Source organism: Anas platyrhynchos, chromosome Z, assembly GCF_047663525.1.
Source record: "Anas platyrhynchos isolate ZD024472 breed Pekin duck chromosome Z, IASCAAS_PekinDuck_T2T, whole genome shotgun sequence".
Lineage (NCBI taxonomy): Eukaryota > Metazoa > Chordata > Aves > Anseriformes > Anatidae > Anas > Anas platyrhynchos.
The window spans coordinates 16,730,073-16,751,680 of NC_092621.1; the positions used below are offsets into that span (position 1 = coordinate 16,730,073).

General features: G+C 37.5%; 1 protein-coding gene across 6 annotated transcripts in view; it reads left to right on the forward strand.

The window, feature by feature from the left end:
- Window positions 1-21,608, forward strand: part of PARP8 (poly(ADP-ribose) polymerase family member 8) — a 124,877-nt gene that overhangs the window by 51,242 nt on the left and 52,027 nt on the right. For all 6 annotated transcript variants that reach the window (XM_038170727.2, XM_038170724.2, XM_038170725.2 and 3 more), the window contains 2 exons: window positions 15,323-15,360; window positions 20,560-20,649. In XM_038170727.2, coding sequence (XP_038026655.1) covers window positions 15,323-15,360; window positions 20,560-20,649 — 128 coding nt within the window. The remainder of the gene's footprint in view (window positions 1-15,322; window positions 15,361-20,559; window positions 20,650-21,608) is intronic.

The window sequence follows — 21,608 nt, forward strand, 5'->3', positions numbered from 1 at the left end:
GCACAAATACTTTGAAAACACATAGAACTTACTGGAATTACATTGTATAAGTTGTTGATGCCTACGTTTGCTTACTTTATCAAACACATTTGCAGTATACTGCTGCATTTCCGCTTCTCTCCTGATCTAATAAAGTAAATATAGTACATCAAATGAAATTAGCTTCATTTCACACTTACTTAGCAGTTGATCCAGTGTCCTGCAGGATCTGCTTTTTATTTTTAAAACAAATCAAACAAAATGTAGTTATTTCTCTGTAACTTCATTTCTTTCTAATTACCATCTTGGGAGGCAAGTGGTTTTGATGTTAGGAAGATGTAGGATACATTACGCTGATGTTCATTAAGTTAGAATGACATGGTGAATTCACAGAAGGTGAGGGACAACAAATTGCTTAAGAGATTGAATTTGAATTATCCTAAATTCTTATTATAGTTAAGATTCGTTAGTTGTGTGAAGCATCTTGTACAAGAGGAGTTTTCTTTCCCAAGTTTCAAATGGAATAGTACTCCAGTGGTAATTCAAATGGTCTGTAGCGCAAAGAATGTTTTCAGAAAAAGAGAATCTAGAATTAGAAGATTTGTTTTATTTCTAAAGAAGTCACTTAACTGGCTTTGTGTGATGTTTCTTCCAACTTTGCGTACCACTTTTCTGTATTACTTTTGGCTCTGTATTGGCTTTGCCACTATTGTAAAGCTTGTGGTGATGATAAGATCAGTCCTTTCAGTAGGACTATGTAAGGGTATTCATGCTCAGTAAATTCTTCTATAAATGCAGTGTATAATAGGAGGTATGTAAGTGTGTCTTATTCCTAATGGAAGTCTCTCGTGTGCCTATTGCCTTATTAGTGCATGACATCAATAAAATTTTCAAGCTTTAAAAAAAATCAAACTGATTGCTACCCATCTCTACAAAGAGACTTCAGCAAATTTAACTTCAGTAAAATTGCCTTGTTCTAGAAATCAGTGGCATTCAGTCAATTGCTGTGACTATGGAAGTTTTGTGTATTGAAAAAGTGTTTTAAAGGTGTTCCAAAGGTAAAACTTGAAATCTTAATTTCATTGAAAATGATGAGCAGCTGTCTTCACAAAGACCTGTGAAAGTGACAAAGTTCTGCAGTTTGCAGAGGGAAAAATCAGAATTGTCTGGTCTGTAAGGAATTTCATCGCGTGATGTATTCACAGTTGGACATACCTAGATGAATTAGGCAGACAGTAAGTACAACATTTTAAGTATATAGTTGGTGATTACAGAAGGTAGCCAAAACTCAGTCAGCTCTATTTCTTCAGTTGGTATAGAAGATAGCTGTATTTGGCAGGAGTCAATCAATGTGAAAGGCATGTATTCTATGGATGACAACAGTTTTGCCACCATTGAAGAACTTTATATGAGAAAGGGTGGTCTTCCAGATGGTGCTTGTGGTACAAAAGATCTCTTGTTATCTGCCCCTGACTATCTGTGTTAACTGGAATGTTTCAGTGTCATTCCTGTGTATTAGTTTCCTGCCTGTAAAACAAGATAGCAGCAGCTTTCCCACAAAACCATTGCCCGAGCGCTTTCAATGGTGTTCCTCCAGTGCTGAGACCCAGAGAGAGCAATAGGTATGTTCCTGGTGGTCCAGCAATTAGACAAATTGGGGGTTGCCAGGAAGGAGACGGGAGAGAGGTTTTTCTGCTGTCTTCAAATCAACCAGTCTTTTGCTGTTGTGTTTAGTTTGCTTTTTTTGTTTGTTTGTTTTAAAGAAACAAAAGCTTGAAATGTGTTTGCGTACATTTCTAACTGTGTTCTTGTTACATGCTGTTAGTTAATACTGCTTGATCTGACTGAGGACTGAGTGCTGTAGGATATGTTTAGTATAGATTTTCCTTTATGCTTTGAGGGCCTTATCCTGCAAGGTGCTAAGCAGCCTCATTTCCCATGGGCTTCTCACCAGGGACTGGGAACACAGCACGAGCCAGGAGGTGGCCCAGTCCTCGTGAGACTGGATCACGTGCAACCTAGTGTAACTTAAAAACATGATGAAGCTGTTCAAATGCTGCGATTAATACATCATGAACTCTCCCACAGTAGTAATTTTGGTGCTTTAATATATCACTGAAAATATTTCATTAAGCAGTAAAATACTGCTATATATTTCAGGCCTCTGCTGTGCATGTCCTGGTGTGAAAGGGGACTGTTATCTTCCCCTTAATTTCTCTGGTGCAAATAAGTGCTACAGCTTCACCGTTCCATTTCACCCCAGGCAGTAATTCTGAACAGTTATCCCACTACTCTTGGGCTTAATGATGCTATCAGATGACGGAAAGTCATCTTCATCTTCATTTTGAAAAAACCTTTCAAAATGGAGTGAACTGCAATCACTCTGCCACCGGGGTCCTGGTTTGCTGTAGCATCTGATGGGGCCATGGAAGGATATTTATTGATCTAGGTATTCGCATGACTCGCATCACTGATGTATCTGGTGACAAACAACTGTGTAAGCAGGTGAGCAGTTTGACCCATGTCTGCTGGTAAGCTTTTCAGGGGAAATTTTCTGAGGACATTAAAATGCAATGTACCCACACACTTGGGGAAGTATTATGTGCATTTTTTTTCTTTGTGAGTCAAGGAAAAACCAAAAACCCCAACCCGCAAACTAGTAGAAATAATTTTTCCATATGTACGCGTTTACATTATTTTAACTCTGAATTATTTACAGTTCACTTAGCCAGTGCTGTTTTATATATCCTCACATGGCTGAGCAGACACTTTGGATCTTAGTGAAACCAGCCTGGATTTTAAGACACAAATGTCTGAAGCAGACCTCTAGTTCTCTATATTTAGGTGCCTCAGTACAATGGCCTCAGTAAGCAGGGTGACAAGCACTTGCAGCTGCATTGCTGCTTCCATGTATGCTTTCTCTTCAGCCTAGGGCACTGCTGTCTAAACAGTTTTTCAAAGCATTGAAAGCACATGTGGTGTCAGTAAAGCATCGCCAGAGCATTATTCTTTGATACTTCTTTTTTTTTTTTTTTTTTTTTTTTTTTTCTCTTTTATTTCATTCTGTAGGTTGTTTTTGTTCTTTTTATGCTGTCAATATTTTTATTTTATTTTATTTTATTTTATTTTATTTTATTTTATTTTATTTTATTTTATTTTATTTTACATCAGTATTTGTATCTCTGTCTCTATTAAAAGGCTTTGAGGCAATCTTTAGATTAAGAACACTGCATTAGTGAAAGAGTTACTGGTTTTAATCTCACATTAGCAGAAGACCAAAATTTTCTGACCATGCTTATTCTTCATTCTAGAGTCTTGGTGGAAAGTCTTTGTAATAGAATGACTGATTACAGGACTTACCAATTACAGTTTGTTTCCAATCATCAGGATGCTTTCCAAATTTTTTATACATTTTTATACATTTCTGAGTACACTGGATTGTCTAAAACAGTGTATGTGTACTGATGGGATTTTCAAGAGAATATAAACAGGTGAAATGTTGAAGTGTGATTTCTGCACAAATTTTATTACAAATTTTATTATTATAACTATTTTTTAAAAATCTGGACTATAAAGCCTCATTTTCAAAACTGCTGATGGTTCCCACTGATTTCTGCTGGAGAGGCAGAGGTTCAGCACACATGAAAGGTAAATCAGTCTCTGAACACTTTGTAGTTACTGACTGCCTTTTTCTTGCTGGGAGGCATATAGCAAGTCGCAGTAACAGCGCTGAGAATACAACAGCCTCTGCCTTTGCAAGAATACTGGGGCTTCCTAAGTCAGTGCTTCAGCTGACGTGTAATTACTTTTATGGGAAGACAGGGATCTAATTAAGACCAATGGAGGGATTTTTTAATTGCATCTTTGCAAATTAATATAGTATTCAAAATCTACCTACATATTGGGGTAGTGCACTAAAATTAGCCTCAGTTACTTGTTCTGTAGTTTGCTAAGCATTTTCTACAGGCAAGTCTGTCAGACTATTTTCAGGTATGATTTTCTGGCTATAGCATGGAATATAATTTTCTGTGAGCAGTTGTGCACCTGGAGGCATTCTTTGGCCAAAGAACAGCCCATGTATTTAGGAATTATTCTGTGCTAGATGGGTTGATACTGAATGCGCTTAAAAAGTAATTACAAAAATTGTGCAGTGTGAGTTCTATTGCAATTTGTCATCAATAAGAAATGAGCACATGCGATGTTCGGGAGCAGCTAAAATTCATGAGCAGTTGGTGGAAGGACTGCTTCATTCACATCTTATCTTTCCACTTCAAATGCATGAAAAGTTTTTGGACTGAATATGTTTTTGTACACTATTGAAATATTGTACAGGCAGTAGTACACTTTGAATTGTTTGCCGTCAGTCACATTGGGAGTCATCCATGTCATACTCCATCTAGAACTTAGTTCTCTGAGCTACCAGTGAGAAGACGAGTAACATTTTACCCATTCGTAGCTCTTTGAAACTAGCAATGTGAAATGCTGCTTAGTATCCTTACCAATGCAAAATTGTTCTATAGGTTTTTCTTAAACTCTTTCTCCAGCCTGGCTTTTAAATGGCTGTGGGATTAGACCACTACCACTTTCCCAGGAGACTAATTCACATTTTAATGGGGTTCATAATTTCTGTTTTTTGGCTGAGTAATACCTTTTCATGTAATTTCACCTGAATATGGCTTGTCATTTTCCCTTGGGCTCCTGTATAAATATCATACCCATCATCATATGTACCCTCTGGAAATCATGCTGCAGCAGCCGTCATATTTCCTACCACACTTGCTCATTGGATTGCCACACTATATACCTTGCTGTCTGAACCAATTCATGTATTTTTCCTCTCTGGCTTGTTCAGCCAGTTTGGCAATTGTTTCTTGATAATTTCTGAACTCCCTCCGGTTTACTGGCATCTTTCTAATGCTCAGGACACCCTGCACTGAATGTTGTGTTTGAAGTATTATTTCACCTGTGCCCTGTGTGTGTGCATCCCTGAGTGTCTCTAGTCCATAAATGCCGTCTTTCAGCTGTACCAAGAAGAATCAGGGATTATTTATTTATTTATTTATTTGTGGGGAAACAAGGAATATTTTTGATTCTGTCAGGTATCTCAAGCAACTGAGGAGCATGAACATATTTCAATATGTTACTTTTTCATTGTGCAGCAGTGGCTGTTGCACACCTCATTAGATAAACAAGCAAAATGTTAACTAATTAATGAATGTGTAGAGTGGTATGAGAAGGCTGCCTAGAACTTTCTCTGATGTATGCATGTAGGGGGAAGGAGACACACACTTGTTAGGGACACGATAATGTTAAACAGTGAATGTCTCTGAGGCTTTACGTAGGCTTCATTTAAGTATTTAACTATTGGTGAGATGCTGGAATTGTCTCTTAAATGATTGGATCAAAATTCCTCTGACAAGAGACTGTTTTCTGTCCTTGGGACATGGGTACTCTGTAACTGCTCCATCTGCAATTTACCTCATGTGTCTGCCTTGGGATTATAATTTTTTTCTTCTTTGTATCCTTTTTTTTTTTTTCTTGTTTTGAAAGATCTCAACACAGAGGACTTAGAGAGGAGCTGGAAAAGTTTTCTGTTCAGTTGCTGTGAATTGAAAACAGAGTTACTAGAATGATAGGCAAAAGAGTACGTCTCAGAATAGAAGCAATAGGAACAATGTGGATCAAAAACTCACAGCTTTGAGATAATTCTTAACTGGTTCCAAAAAGAACATATAATGTGGTTGCTTCTGGCAGCAATGCTCCAGAAGGAAAAGAAAGCAGCTGAAGAGAGAAAAACCCTTTTTTCCCCTGAAAAAAAAAAAAAAAAAACACAACTAAAATATAGCAAACACATTGTTTGCTAAACTAAACTAAAACTAAAATATAGCAAACACATTGCGGGTGAAGACGGGCCCAACCCTGGAAATATGGTGCCCAAAGACTGTGATCATTTATGCTGATCTGGTTGCAGCTGAGCTTGTTTAAGAGGTTGGTGTCCAGTTTGTTTGGTGATCTGTATGCTGGGGAAGAGTGAACTTGTCTGAAGAGCTGATGGAGAGAGAATGCAAACCAGTGTGATCAGCGGAGAGAAGGAAGAGCCTTCTGAAGAGGGGTTTGAAGTGAGTCATGTTGAGCTGGACCTGGCCAGACAGGGTGACTGCAAGAAGACACTGGTTATGTAATTATGAGTGAAATAGTCTGCTCTTGATATAGTCTGGTTGTGAACAATCTGCCATTGCACATTGCCATATTTTAGTGTAACTTTCTATGTATAAAACAAGTGATAAATAGCACATGCTTTTTTTTTTCTCCTCAAGTGTCCCTGATTTGCTTATTTTGTAAGTGCTATTTTTATTTTTAGGACTGCCCTCATGATTGCTGTAGTGATGATTAATCCCATAGACTTCTGTGCATTTACTAGAAGTTGTTGTGCTTTTTTTCACTGGAAGCTTTGCAAAAGGGAAATGGTTGAGCTGCAGTCTTCTGTGTCCCCTTTATTTGAATAACATGCTAAATCAAGCAGTGCTTTATGAATAATGTTCACCATTTGATTCAGATGTGCTTTGGTTGTGTGAAAGGACCAGTAGTACAATTATTCTTAGTGACAAATGCAAACATGCAATAGCTTTGACTCAGCACCTCTGTTCCTCCAGGTTATGTCAAGAAATGATAGCAGTGCTAGTTTTGATATATTGACACTGCCCATATCCCTTTGGAGTAGTTTTCATTTGTCATCAAAAGAAATAGTAGATATGCCTGGGATTTCTCATATGTCATTGCACATACACATTCTACACATCCAAAGGAAAAGATTACTCAGTCATTTGTTATTCTTTCCCATATAATTGCAGGTGCACCACAGGGAGATTTGATACATAGTGAAAGGAAGAAAAGAGTGTGCACAAATTTCAGTTCTTTGCAAGCACCTGGCTCTATTGAGCAGCAAAAATTGCTGTGCCTGATGCTGGGTCATCAATTACTGGATCACAGGGGATCCAAACACTCATTGAACTAATGTGTTTCAGAAAGATATTTAAGGTGGCCTGTATATCTGAAAACAAGTTGCTGGGATGCACATATACACATTCAAGAAATTTTAAACAGTACTTAATAAGCTGTTTAGAAATCCACAAGCATGGATAAAGTGGCAGGTATATGCAGTCCAGTTGTATAGCAAGCTGCAAATGTGTAAAACAAGCAATCACCAAGGCTTGCACCCTTTGGAATACATCTTGAAAATTTTTAGCAAAGTAATTAAGTACTTGCTTGCAGAAATACCAGGTGATTGTCAGGGGCCAGAAGTCTTGTATTTTCTGTGCAACCTGTCTGTAATCTTCTTTGTCATGTATGAAGGATTCCTTTGGACTTCAGTGGGATTTAGTTCCAGTTCTAAATTCTTAAAAAAAAAAAAAGAGAATATTCTTGCTACCCTTGATCAGCTATCACTTTTTCTGTAACTGTCTTATGTGTGGGAGAACTTAGGTCTACCTTCTTAAATTTTAGTCTAAATTTGTGAAGACTTGATTATCTTCTCTGGAAGGTAATAATGTTGTTTTTTAGTAGTTGTTACTTTATTTAATGACATCAGTTTTTATGTCACTGTATAAAAAAAAAAAAAAAAAGAACAGCACACAGGTCCTCTATTTACATAGTTATTTGACTGTGTGAAAGAGAAAAAAGCCCATATATTTCTTTGTGTTTTAACAAGCCTTATGCAAACTTTTATTTTCAGAAATACGGAAGATAGCACAAAACATGACATGATTCTAACTTGCACGATTCTTACTGCTGTTTGTCAATGTGGAGATGAGTGTCACTTTGTGGTTAATGTTTCATGCAAAAGAAACTTTTTTCAGTTCTATTTACACTTTTGTCAGATTATTGGGATTGCACTGTAAGGATACCATGAATGAATATAATGCAGTACTTGCTAATCTTTACACTTTACACTAATAGTATTTACTTCATTTATGAATGTGATTTGCAATAAATTAAAAGGATAGATTATATTGTTATAAACGTACATTTACAAATGCATTTTAAGACTATCATATTTTTTTTACTAAAGACATTGTGAAGAGAATATTACCAATAATTGATTAAATAATTTACCCAACAAGCACATTTAGAATGTTGATATTGTTTCGTTTCTGAAAACTGGCTTCAGCAGAGCCCTTCCTTAGATGATGTGTGCTGAGTGGGATGGATTCTTTCAAAAGGTCCTGTGTAGAAGAGAAAGATTGTTTTTTCCCATACCATCACTGTATTATTTTTGAAGAGTTTCATAGAAAGGTAATAAACTGTACAGTAGCATACTTGGTGTAGAGACCAAACGATGAAGTATTTTGCTAATTCACTTGTTCACAAATTGTCAAAAGCCCCTCACATTTATCATTCACTTGTGATTGTAACAGTTCAATGCTGAAAGAAGAATTTGCATTGTTTTTTTGGCCTAGCTGTAGATAATACAGTAGTACTTCTTGCTTATTTTTTCAGTTGTTTTTTTTTTATGGTTATTTTGTCTGCGCTGTTTTCAGTGTAAAACAAAATGGTTCTGCCCTATCTGATTTTGGAGGGTTTGTCTTTTGTCAGTGTCAATTTAAGCAGAACAAAGATATTTGCCATAGAAAATTGCTGCTTATGGCTTCTGGGTTTCTTCTGCTGTTAGTTGCATGTATGTCATCTTCATAGAAATTCGAAGAAAAACTTGACATTGAAGTGTTTTGTACCCTGTTTAACTTTTAGTTTTGAATTTTAATTTTGTTCAGAAAATTTGCTGACTCAAATAAGAAATAAGCTCAAAAAAAAAAAAAAAAGATTTTGCTTCTTCTTAAGTATTCCATATTCTCTGTGGAAGTAACCTGCTGAGCTTTTCAGCTGACCAATAACTTAATACTTCCATCTCCTACCAGTTCTCAAGGCACTTGTTCAAAGGTCATACATTGCAGGGATCCAATTTGAGAGTTCTGTTTGGATGGGATCCCACATTACATCTTCTGAAAATCATTATTTCCACCCTGTATTTGTGATATGGTTTATTGCCAAGCTACTAGGTTTCAAACTGGTTCTCAAACGAATTACTGGAAAGGAGTGTGTTAATGTGTTTGTTGTAGAATTCTATTTTTTATTTTTATTTTTATTTTATTTGAGTGAAAAGACTAAGACATTAGGAAGCGTCCAGCTTCAGTGACAAATTATGGTCTTGTTGAAATAGAAGAGAAGGCTAAAGGGCATGAAAGTAATAGGAATATGTTGAAGGATTTAGATGAATTTTTGAAGATCAGGGTACAAAGCGAAGGTGGGAGTGAAAATACTTTCTGTGTGATTAGTGGCATGAAATGCTGTTCTTCTGTTGTATGTGTTTTATTTATTTATTTATTTTATAGATACTAAAGAAAAGTATATATGCTCTAACTAGAAACTGGTAGAAGATTACAATTTCAGTTGCATCTGTTCAACTGGAACTTGTTCCTATTCCTTCTTATTGCCCTAACTAGAGTAGAAAGTGAAAATATCATTTCATGCTCTGCTTTCAGAAATCTTATACAGGCCCTCAACCCAAAGTTTTCACTGGTGTAATTTTATCATTCTTGAATGGGATTCACTAACCTTTCTTTCAACTCACCAGCTTGTTCAGAATTTGACCCTGGCACATGATCAATCCCACACTAGCATCTAATCTTATATATTTGTACATAGGCTACTTTTCTGAGTGTTAGTATTGATTTTCATGTATAGAGTTTTGCGCATCCTATTAATTACTTTGTTGCATAACTTGAGCTAGATTTTGGATTTTGGCTATTGCAAACAAACGTAGTTTCTTTGGAATTTTGTAGCTCCAAGTACATTAAGATGGAGAAAGTCTTATTAACTTTCTTGTTACATTTTGTTATAGATCAGATTCAGACTATCATAAGGTGATAAAAAATGTTGTTTCCTTTCTTCAGCAAGCTTGTAAGCTGCAACATTAGCACATGGAGCTCTGGCTCTAGTAGAAAGTGCTAAAACTGGAAAAGAAACTAGATCACAATTTCCACACTTAATAAAGCAGTAAGTCAGCAGCTGCCATGGGACAGAGCTGGCTGAATTGTCAGAACCATTCCATGGGCATAAATCTTAGACTTGCGCCAGATGCTTCATGCTGTTCCTGCTGTGCAAAACAGCTGGAAATTCAGCTTAAAGGATTTCTTTCCTAGAGAGAAACTACAGCTGGCGTAGGGTTGAGATAAAGTGAGTTTGACGGGAAGATACGTCATGTACTCTTGCTACAGTGTCAATGTTGTGGCTTTGGGATGCATGTCTGACCCTATGATTTTATACAACGATAGGTAAAATCGTTCAAGGCATGGAAAACAATCTTACGATTTCATTTAGAGAGATAGAGCTGTGCATAAAGACAGGTAGAAATTTGACAGGAAGATGATCTTTGGGAGAACGTTGCTGTTTCTACTTTTTCTCTGTACTAAACCTGTGGAAACAAAACTGCTACATTTAGGGGATTGACCAGGTACTTTTCCTTTTTATGAACCTACTTTTTCTCAGTAAATTTTGTTTTGCTTCCTTTAGCAGTTTTCATGTGTATTTTTATTTGTTTGTTTGTTTGTTTGTTTTCCTCAGGAGCTTACATTTTGGGGTAATGTTTTGCCTGGTAGTATATTCAGTTTGGGCTCTACTTTGACCTCATAAGATATGGCTCATGAAGAATTCTTGTATAGGACTGTGATTTAGTATCTCAAAAATTTTGCTTCAGTGGGCTATCTGAAGGCCATTCAGTCTTACCTCCCTTGGGTCTTAGAGTGTTGGAGGCCAATGTAGTGAGTAGACAAAGTGCACTAATGTGCATTTCAGTCCTGACTCTGCAAATAGCTCTGTGAATCTACAAAGGCTAAAAGTCCCTTTTAACTAACTTCAAGAAAATGTGGTAATATCAAATGCAGGTGAATCTGCTTGTTCTGTAACAAAATGGGAGGTATGTTGTGACTTAAACAGCAGGTATGTTGTGACTCCCCATTTGGCTTATGAGTTGGTTCTCAAATGCAGATAGACCTTTGCAGGATAATCTCTCTGAAGAAGAAACAGATGCATTTAAAACACATTAGAAAATGCTTGCAGGAAATAATTTATGAATAGAGTTGTTACTAAGTAAGGCTAGAGCCCTCTGCATGTTAGTATTATTTCAAGCAATAAGAAGTTTACATTAAGATTACATAAGCAGTGAGACATGACATTTCTCTTTAATTTATCGTATGTTGCTTTACTGTTTGTTAAATAACAAAAAGTTTACAGGGCCGTTTACATGTAAAGTCTGAAGGTTGTTCTGAGCTTAAAGGAAGAGAAATACATGTAATGTAGGATGCCTTCTGGAGTGGGTCTGAGCTGAATAAAACAGAAATAACATGATCATTGAGGGTTTGTTTACACCCAGGAGTTTAACTGTGCTCATGTAGCTAAAGCAATGTAACAGAACTAGCCAGGGTGATGGTTGGCTGGTTAGAATGTGTTTATGGGAATGGGAATAAATTATAGTGCTATAAGCTGTATTTATAGCAATAGCTTCACTAGGGTTGTACAGAGGAGCTGCTATGCCAGAAGGAAAAATCACATCCCTCACTGGAATAATCATGTTGTACTTCTGTGTGGAGGCCAGGCCTAAATTAATTCCAGTTGCCTTTCTGAGTACTTAAACAAAAAGGCAGCTTCAGTACAGGATTTCTTTGGCTCTGGGAGGATTTAACACGGAGAGGTGGTGAACATCTGTATCTTCACTGAGCCTGTGGTTTCTGAAGATGCCTTAAGCCATCAGCGTCTTGTGTTTCTGTCTTGGCTCCAAATCTCATTAAAGTCAATGGGAAAACATTTCAGTGCTGCAGGACTGGAGCCTCTCAAGAGGTGAGCCTGGTGTAGCTGGGTTTCTGACAACTCAGGTGCACAAATGGTAGGAAGCAGTTTATGCTGGGTGTAGAAAAGTGTGCTGAAGTGTGATCACACATGACAATCACGGGCGAGCTGGAACAGATAAAACAGATTTGCGCAATTTGGTAGTCTTACTTTGTTTTTTTCGTTACTTTTTTTGATTCTGCATCCCGAACATAGCTAACATATAACTACCAGCCCAAGCAAGGCACCACCTCTCTCTGGGGGCTCTGACAGGTCATTTATTCTCTCCGAAATGGAGTTTAAGTATGTGCAAGAGGAATGGCCTGTCTAAAAGGCTGCTCCCATGGGAGCTTCCTCTGGCATGACATGTCTCAGCGTACAATGTCCTGTGGATGCTGAGGAGACGGCAGCACAGAGATCCCAATGCGTGCTGGAAATATGAATTTAAGACAATTTCCCACTTTTCTTTTTTTTTTTTTTTTTGGTAAGATGGAAGAGGCTAAGAGTGTAAAGAATTTCAGGTTAGACACACCCAACATAACAAGTAATTCTGCTGAGTTGAGGTCTCCGCTAAGTTTGGTTTATTCCTAAGCTGAGTCAGTAGTGTTTCTAGTAAAAACTGATGGTTTGTTACAATTGGAAGTAAATATGCTATTTTCAAGCATTTTACTGTTTAATCTTGGGTTCACATCTTGTTCATAATCTTTCCTCTGAAGTGGCAGCTTGGGCTTATGAGATTCCATTATTATTTCTAACCATATTACCATTTGATTTTTGTTTGGCAGCCAGGTTTTCTGTTAATGCTTTTCAGATGGAGGTGACATCAGATTTTGGTGGTGGTGAAATTTTACCCATAGGGAGACTTCTTATTACTAGGTTTACAGAACTATGTTACTTCATATAATTTTTACCTTTTCTTTCCCCTCTTTGGTAATATTCATCGCAGTACTGAGACGACTACTAGATTCAGTGGGCTCTGTATCAGACCTTGAACTTGCCTACAGTCATTGCAGGAGCCGGTTGGAGGTTATTTCTAACCTGCATCTTCATGAACCTTGCATTTTATTTCCATCTCATGAGATTTTTTTTCACAAGTGTATTTTTTCACATTAGTTTCCATTTAATGTGACCACAGTTGCTGCTGTCACAGCTACCACGTGACGAAGAAGGAAGAGAAACACACTTTCACAGGGTTTCTGCACATAGTAGCATAGAGTAATTAAAGGCGGGAGTGACCTGTGCAGGCTACTTGGTTCCCCCGCCCACTCAAAGCAGGACTAGCTTCAGAGTTAGATCCAGCTTCAAGGTTAGATTAGTTTGCAGACAGTGTTATCAAGTTGAGCTGTGAATATCATCATGGATGGAAATTCTGTAACTTCTCCAGCCCCATTTCTCTCCTCAATGTGAAGAACTTATTTTATGTACATATATATGTGGAATTTCACTTCTTTGCTGCAGCTTTTATACTGGCTTGAGGGAGGTTTTTAATTTAATCATAAAGGTTCTAGTGAGGTTTTTCCTAGGTTCTAGGAAGACTTTTATTTTCTTGGAATGAAAGTCCACACTTTAAGATAATACAATATGACAGTAGTCAAACCCATACCCAGCAGTTCTGGTGGCAGTGAAGAGTTATACAAGCTGCCAGTCTAAAAGAGTGAGACTGAAGTACAACTTTGGGTAGTAGAAGGAAGAAGTAATGGTTACAAATGCAACATCTAGAGGATAGTTTTAGTAAGAACCAGCCCTTCATTAACTTACAGATTTTTTGTTATTTATTTTATTATTATTTTTAATCACAGGACAAAATTCTTCACACATGGTTGCACTGAGATATAATATTCCTTTATTTTGGAATATTTCCCTACTTAAAATAGTGGCATTTTATGCCATGACAGATTAATTAGATTTAAATACCCCAGTCTTTAAGCAAAATGCTCCAAGATGATGAGACACAGATGCTGCCTATCCAAAAAACTGGAAAGGAACTAAAAGAAAAATCACAAAATGTTGACATTACACAATGATGGGATTTAATCCTGGCATGACTGAAACTGTCAAGAATTGTGTGGCTAAATCTGTTGTCAGATATAATAAACACTCTTTCTGCTCCCATTTATGTGAACATGTGCAGCTGTTGAAGAAATGGGCATCTTTGCTTCTTAGTCAAACAATACATAAAATGTATTATGCTAGAAAAGATTATGTACAAAAACAGGTGACAGAGCTGTGCTGCAATAGATTGATTTAGGGAAGAAAGTATGAGACCTACTTTTTCATATTGATTTCCTCCTGCAGTCATTGAATTGTGGAAACAGAGCTCATTTAACTGAAGTCCTTGAGAGAGAAAGAAAATACTGTACGTGCATTCATTTTATAGTCTACACGGGAGTTATATTCATGTAAATGAAAAAGATTCACCGAATCAGTTTTCAACAACATACAATACACAACAGAATTTATTAAGAGGACAGTGCCATCCTATCTTTGTCTGTCTGCTTAACTCACTACAGACATGAACACGCATCATGTATTATTTAAATGTGTACATTGACACATACAATTTATAGGATTTAGAATTGGAAAGAATATGAATTATACAACAGAAAGCTTTCAGCATGTTGCAGAGTTGAATTTTTTTAGGGCTAAATGAAGATGTATGTTACCCTTAAAATAAAAATAAAAATAAAGAAAATAAAAATAATAGGGTACTTAGATGACTAAGCAGACTACCATGTTCATTCTTACTGCTCTCAGTAGTGAATTTAGTGAGCATCTTGCTAGGTCTTAGGAAAAGCACATGTAGGCTGAGCTAGAGGATGAGGACAATATGTTTGTATCCCTCTTTTCTGAAGAGGTAGGCTCTGGTAATCCATGTGTTGAAGATGCTCTTTAGTGTTACTGTGGCTCTTTACAATTTGATTTTAACTCACCTTGACAGAGAGGTGTGGGTGTTAAATAAGATTGCCACAATTTTTATAAATACGTGGGTTTGAGGAGAGGAAGAAGCCTAAGCAATTCAGAGCTTGGCTGAAACTAAGAACATACAGCATGTTAAGGGCTTCATGCTGAGCTTTGAGTAAACCCCAGGAAGAAATGTGAGAAAACTGGGCTTTTCTAGTTCTGATGTTCACAGAGCAACTTTTTTTTTTTTTTTTTAGCATAAGTACATTGTGAAATACTACTCTAAAGTAAATATAATGCAGTCTTGATATTCTTTTTAAGAAAGTTGAAATCAGGATATGCCAATTTAGCCAAGTAAACTTGTAAACTTTCAAAATGGGCATGACATTTTTTTTTAAATTGCAGTGCACTTCAAAAGCCATCAGTTGTTACCTTCTGTCCTGGAAACCATACGGCTCCTATAAATAAACATAAGATAATACAGGAACAGGAAAAAAGATCTTATGCCAGCAGTTATTCTTATTATTAATTCTGTTGTTTCTTTTTTTTCTTTTCTTCTTTGCAGTGTATCCTATTCAGTGCATGTCTCTGAGGACTACCCAGGTACTGTGCAACATTCTTGTCCATGACACATATATATGTGTTACTGTAAATTACAACATTCAGATTAGAATATTTGAAAGGGTGTTAATGTGTTCCAGGTGCATCCTTGTGCTAATCACTTTCCATTAGTCAAATAATTTTCACAGTCATTTCTTCCTTTCAGGTATCATTTATCAACCGGGTCAGGGTGAGAAAACCTAGTTCACAAGTTTACTGAGACCAGAGCTTGTGATGCTTTCCGTGTCTGGAGCCAACACAGTGATAGAGGAGGGAGAAAGTGCCTGGCTCCTTTTTGGCATGGTAGATAAAGCTTGATCTTTCAAGAGGCTGAGCAGTCTGGCATGGGGCCAGCACAGCACTTCAGTGTGTTAAACCTTAATGAGACTGACAACTCACGTTCTTAAAATTAAGCCTGTGAACTGTGCAGTGCTGCTTTTCAGGGTCTGCAGGAGTCAGGGTTTGTGTACAGGTGTCTCTTTGGTAGCGTAAGCTTGCGAAGCTGTTCCCAGCTGCTCACTTCTGCCTCCCTGCCATACCCTGATCCGGGTTGGCAAAAGCAGTTATGTAACCACGTGGCCAACCTGTACGGTTGTGAATTATCCATGTGAAAGACAATCAGCCAAGAGCAAAAGGTAATATTAAGCTAACTTGTTTCCCTGATTTCCTTCACAAAGAGCCTTCACAGATATATTTATGGCACAGAGGTTAGCAGAAACAGGAGAGATAAATGGGACACTGTGTAAGCAGTGCTATATGGTAGTACTGCTGGATTGCATCACACTGTGTATTTTGTATCCTAGGAATATTTAATAACGTAAATACTATGAATTATATGAAAGCCTCTCTCTTTATCATTATCCATAATATTTACAAAAGATAATATTTCCAAAAGAAATATTTCCAAATATTTGTAAAAGAAATATTTCTTGATTCTTTTGGAATTTCTGAAGATGTGAGGTTTTACTCTTCTTCACTAATAAGCAGGCATACACTGTCTGGTCAAAATACCAGTGTTTGAAGCAGATTCAGAGAGAAATCAGTGTGTCAGTGATGATAAATACAGTTGATTCTGTTAAAGAATGCATACAACCTTTAAGAGAGAGATTTTCTTTTTTTTTTTTTTTTTCACCAGGAAAAACTGCTACTAATAACGATCTATTCAACAGGTATTAAGTGTAGAAAGTGAGATTCATTAAGTACAGTCATACCACTTGTAAATTGATAGATCGGTTACTGGATTGGCCTGGCAATGAAAAGAACAAATAGTTCTTTTCAATAGTTAGAAAAAAATGTTGATGGTTTGTTCAATTAAGTGTCAGTACTGGATTTATTCATTTCAATGATTAAGCTATTACGCGCCCATAGAACTTATTCTCTGGGAACCCCTAAACTAAATGACAACACAGAGCACTGAACCAGCAGGTAATCCTGCAGCAAATGAGATTTCATCTCCTGGCAGGCAAGCTCTTCTGTCTGACAGACATCAAACCTCCCTTACAGATGCTCTTTGCAGCATGCCCTGATGGTCTACAGGCCTAAATGACTTACACCCTGAAACCTAATGGGTATTCTCTGCCATCATCCCCTATTTTTTAAAGCCAGATAAAATTTGATCTTTTTACACTGTAGCTGACTTGGTGACAGGGAGCAAACCAGTTGTGCATGTTTACTGATTGAAATCTAACCCTTTGGGCCTTTGGAAGCACTGTTGTTGTATTTTTTTTGTTATCTCAAGCTTTCATGGTATGTACATCTGCTTTGTGAAGAAGAGATATCTAGTGTGTTAGGAATGATAATGACTCTTTGTCATTTTACAACATTGATGCTGAAAATACTCACTCTGATTTGGTGAGCCAGTGTCTTTGTCTCCTGTATTTGTACTAAATCTTTTAAGTTAGCCATGATCAGCAGCAATGTTATCCCTTTTCTGGCATGTATTTTAAGGGATATTTTAGGGACACATCAAAGCGAGGTGGTGTCAAGTAAAGAAACTCTCTACTGGTATCCTCCTCCTCAACTGGAATATGCCTTTCAAGCATTGTTGCTTGTTACTAGAGTTCAGAGCAGTAGATGCCCATCAGATAAGTTTCTCACTGGATAAGTCTTTACAGATCATGGTTTAAGTCAATTAGTGTGTAGCTGTATCAAAGTTGTATCCTTTAGAGATTAAGGGTGTGCAATACACAGTGGATCAAACTTCAAATACTAGCAGAAGACCATCAGAACTGATTATCAGATAAATCGCTAGTGTATGTAATAAATATATGGAGAGATAAAAGTGCTGCTTTACAAATGTTCATTCAGCCAGAAGTGATACCACAAGTGAATTTTAGATAGCATAAAAAGACCTTTGGGTACTGTGTATACTCTATCTCCCTGCACTGCTATTGTATATGCAGCATCACCACGTTGACACTGATAACAGTGTGCAGATATTGCTGAATTGCTTCATAAAGCATCAAAAGATTACAAACAGCTAAGCATTAAATCATACCTCTGGGAACCATAATATGACATGACAACTTTCAGTAATAGAATGTGTTTGAAAGTTTCATAATTGCAAGTGAAAGCTAAAAATATGCTCACAACGGTGCACTGAAGAAGTTAATCAGAAGAGTGTTGAGACAGTAATGTCTGAAAGTTATTTATACATTGCTGAAAATGTGAAAATATAACTAAAAATTTTAGAGGCAGATAATAACAGTTCAAGCAAAATATCTTGGTAACCATTTTCTCACAGCATTTACAAAAGTGGGGGAGAATAGTGCTCCTAAGGAGCAGTTACAGAATATAACATCAATGAGTAGACTAAAGTCCCTTTCATATGAGTGGATCATGACTCCTGTGAGAACCATTACAGCAGCAAGTATTTTGCTAATGAATATATGTTTTGACTGATACTTGCTAGCTGCCATAAACTTTTAGAACTGCTGTGGTCTTTTATCCTGGTGGTCTGTGGGTTATGGACACATTAACAAAAACATCCCTCTCTTAGACTGCGTTAGACTGCAGCAGAGATGGGGACACCCAGATTGGCAGTGAGGAATTGGTTGCCTACCTGCAACAAGTTCAGGCAGACTCCACCTAGCTGTGTTGGAAATGGGATCTTGAAGAAAGCAGACCAAAACCAGTATCTTCATTTCAAGTTTCATTACACTGACAGGACAGGAAAGGAAAAACACACACACAGAAACAAATACAAAAAAAGCAGTGGTTGCCAAGTAGAAAAGGAAAACAAAAGCTTGGCAGTGAAAAATATTATCCAGCTGCCACGAAAGAATGACAAGCAATGGGCATAAAATGTAATTAAAATCAATAAAACCTTAATTGAGTCAGCCTTTTTTTCCATATATTCTTGGTAATCATATATTCTGTACAGCACAGATTGCTGTATTTCCTACTTTTTCATATAGCAATACATTCTAGCACATGGATTTCCTTATCTGCACCCAAATAGTGAGAGCTGGCTAAATTTATTTAGATCTAAATGATGCTCTCTACAGCAGTAAGCTACGCTTCCAGACTTGGGAAAGGAGTGGGCATGTGTTGTATGCCCAGAGCCATCCAACGTGGTGATGCTGGCACTGAAACGGTGACGGCAAGGTGGAGCCTGCAAATAGAGGCTAGGCAGGGGGTCAGGGGGAGGGTGAGAAGCAGCTGCCCTGGGTGCATAGCTTACAGACTGACAAAAGTGGCAGGAGGAGTGAGTGCTGGCAGATGGCTGGAGGCAGCCCCTCTTACTCTCGCTGTGCCGTGGCTCTAAAACACGTCCCCGTGCCAAGCATGTAGCCGAGCAGATGCAGACTGAGCAGATGGAGCAGGTTGTGGTGCCCACGGAGTGCAGCACTCAGGGGAAAGTGGGGTCAGCCTCCGGGAGCAGCTACCTGCTCGCAGTATGTGTTTGCTGTGCTGTGCACAGACTACTTGGGTTACCTCACGGGACAGCGCAGGAGTGGAAGTAGGCGAAGGTGTGGGGTAGTGCCAGACATGGTAGCTCTGCGTGAAGGTGGCAGAAAGGCTGGTTCCCAGGTGGCAGGCTGGGAAAGCCCCACGTGCCTGTCTGTGCATGGCGGTGCAGCTGCCTGTCTGCAAAGGCAGAGTGGCACACCTGTGGGAACCGCTGATGCTGCTGCAAGGAGGGGGCAGCCTCCCTAGGGCTCAGTCTGGATGCAGACTTCCCAGGGCCACTGCAGTATAGGTGGTAAATTGCTGGATTTACGGATCAATTAATGTTTACATTATTTCTAGCATTCCACAGAAGCACCGTGGTCAAAGGCTTTAAGACTTGGGTTGCAGCATTGTGTTTAAAAATGCATGCGAGTTCATGCCCTGTGCTGATGCGGAACCAAAGTGCTCAGAATCATGATAGATCAAGCCCTTTCAATTCTCTTACTAGCCTCTCTATCTCTGATTATCTTAATTGTCAGCCTTTCTGCTCTAGAGTGGAAAGTCCAATTTAGCCCAGATAATTAGAAAAAAAAATTTTAGTACTTTCATAGGCAGTTCAGCAGTTCATGTAAAATTAGCTTCTGTTCAGACTGCATAAAAACTTGCTGCTCCTTTTTTTTTGTTAGTGGAGATTTGGTTGGAAATAAAAAATCACAGTCTATTCCCACGTTTTATAAGAAAGTTTGAAGTGTGCTTTCAGTATTCATACCCGTACTGAAAGTTTTTGAAGGGAACAAAAGATTTTTTTTTTACTGAATCAGGCACAAGAAACGTTCTCCATTGATGAGAAGATAATTCAAACATCCTTTTTGTGACTAACCAACAACATGAGGCATATATATTTTGCATAATATGCTGTTAACAGCCAGCTCACTGCATGTTTGACCAAGCCTAAGTGTTGGTATCAAGCATGACAGAAAATGTAGAACAAGTCTTCCTTTTGGAAAAGGTTGGCAACAACCCCCATGGGTCTTGGGACAGTTCTGAGCAGTGCTTGGTACACTTCATGAAAGCTGTGATGTTGGAATGCAGGGGGTTTGGATGTATATTATTTGGTTCTTCCATCCTTTTGGTACTTTTCTTTTATGTACAATCTCTTCAGAAAAAGGCACAGCAAGAATATGATAGTGTTGGGTTTCCCTCATCATCTGGGAAGTGATTCATTATGATAGAAGGGTGGGTTGTGCAACGAGGGAAGGGACTGGCAGAGCACCACAGGACTTCAACATGCAAAGTGTTTTTCTTTTGTAGATAACACATATGTTTCCAGTTCTGATAACGATGAAGATGTGTTAGTTACAACAGAGCCAATTCCAGTAATTTTCCACCAAATTGCTACAGGTAATCTTATGTCCTGATTATTTTACCAAGTTCATATTTTGTGAGGAAGGACAAGACATTTCCCGTACTTAAAGGGAGATGTGTTAATGTGCGTACTTGTACAGCTCACTAGTTCTTCACAGGCTTGCTGTAGTAAATTGTCCTACATTTCAGAATAGAATAAATTAAATACTTCTTTTGGGGATCAACACAATTGTGTAGGCAGAATGTATTTTATTCCTTTAATGTCCTGCAGTCTGTGCTAAAGTAATTCTCCTCAAATACAGTTAGAGGTGCTTAATACTTCCCAATTATAAGTTTTCATGCTCACTTGCTTAAACCTTTATGAAATCTGTACCACTGGGGATGAAACAGTCTATAACTATCATTGCCTCTGGTGAATTATTTCAGAAAATTTCAAACAAAATGGTTCAGCTATTTCACAAATGAGACTACGGGAAAAAATATTTTTTCCAGTGATTTTGGGAACCTCTTCATTGGAAATTACATCCATACTTTCAAAAAAAACCTAACCAAACATTTAATACATATAATGGTATTTAGAGATTTAGGCACTTATAAAGAATATATAACCACAATCTCTATATACTCCATACAGATTTTTTTAGACTTTATCAGCTAAATTCCTTGATGATTTCAGGCTATAGGAGAAACTGAGTAAAGTTTCTTCTATATGAGTAAAGTAAATCTAGCTGTTCTGCAGATAACTGTGTTTGACTTTGTGGTGTTTTTATTATTGTTACAGAGCTTTAAGGTATTTTTGTGTGCATGTATAACACAGAATTACTTTGAATTCCAATGGAAAATCAATACGATTTTCAGTCTGTGATTTCATTTATATAGTAAATCAAGAATAATTTTACTAAAGTGGCACCCTAACAAAAACTGGTTGTAATAGCCTGAAGTTTAGGATTTTATTAAATTTTATTAATTTGAATAGATTAAATTTTATTTGCAAA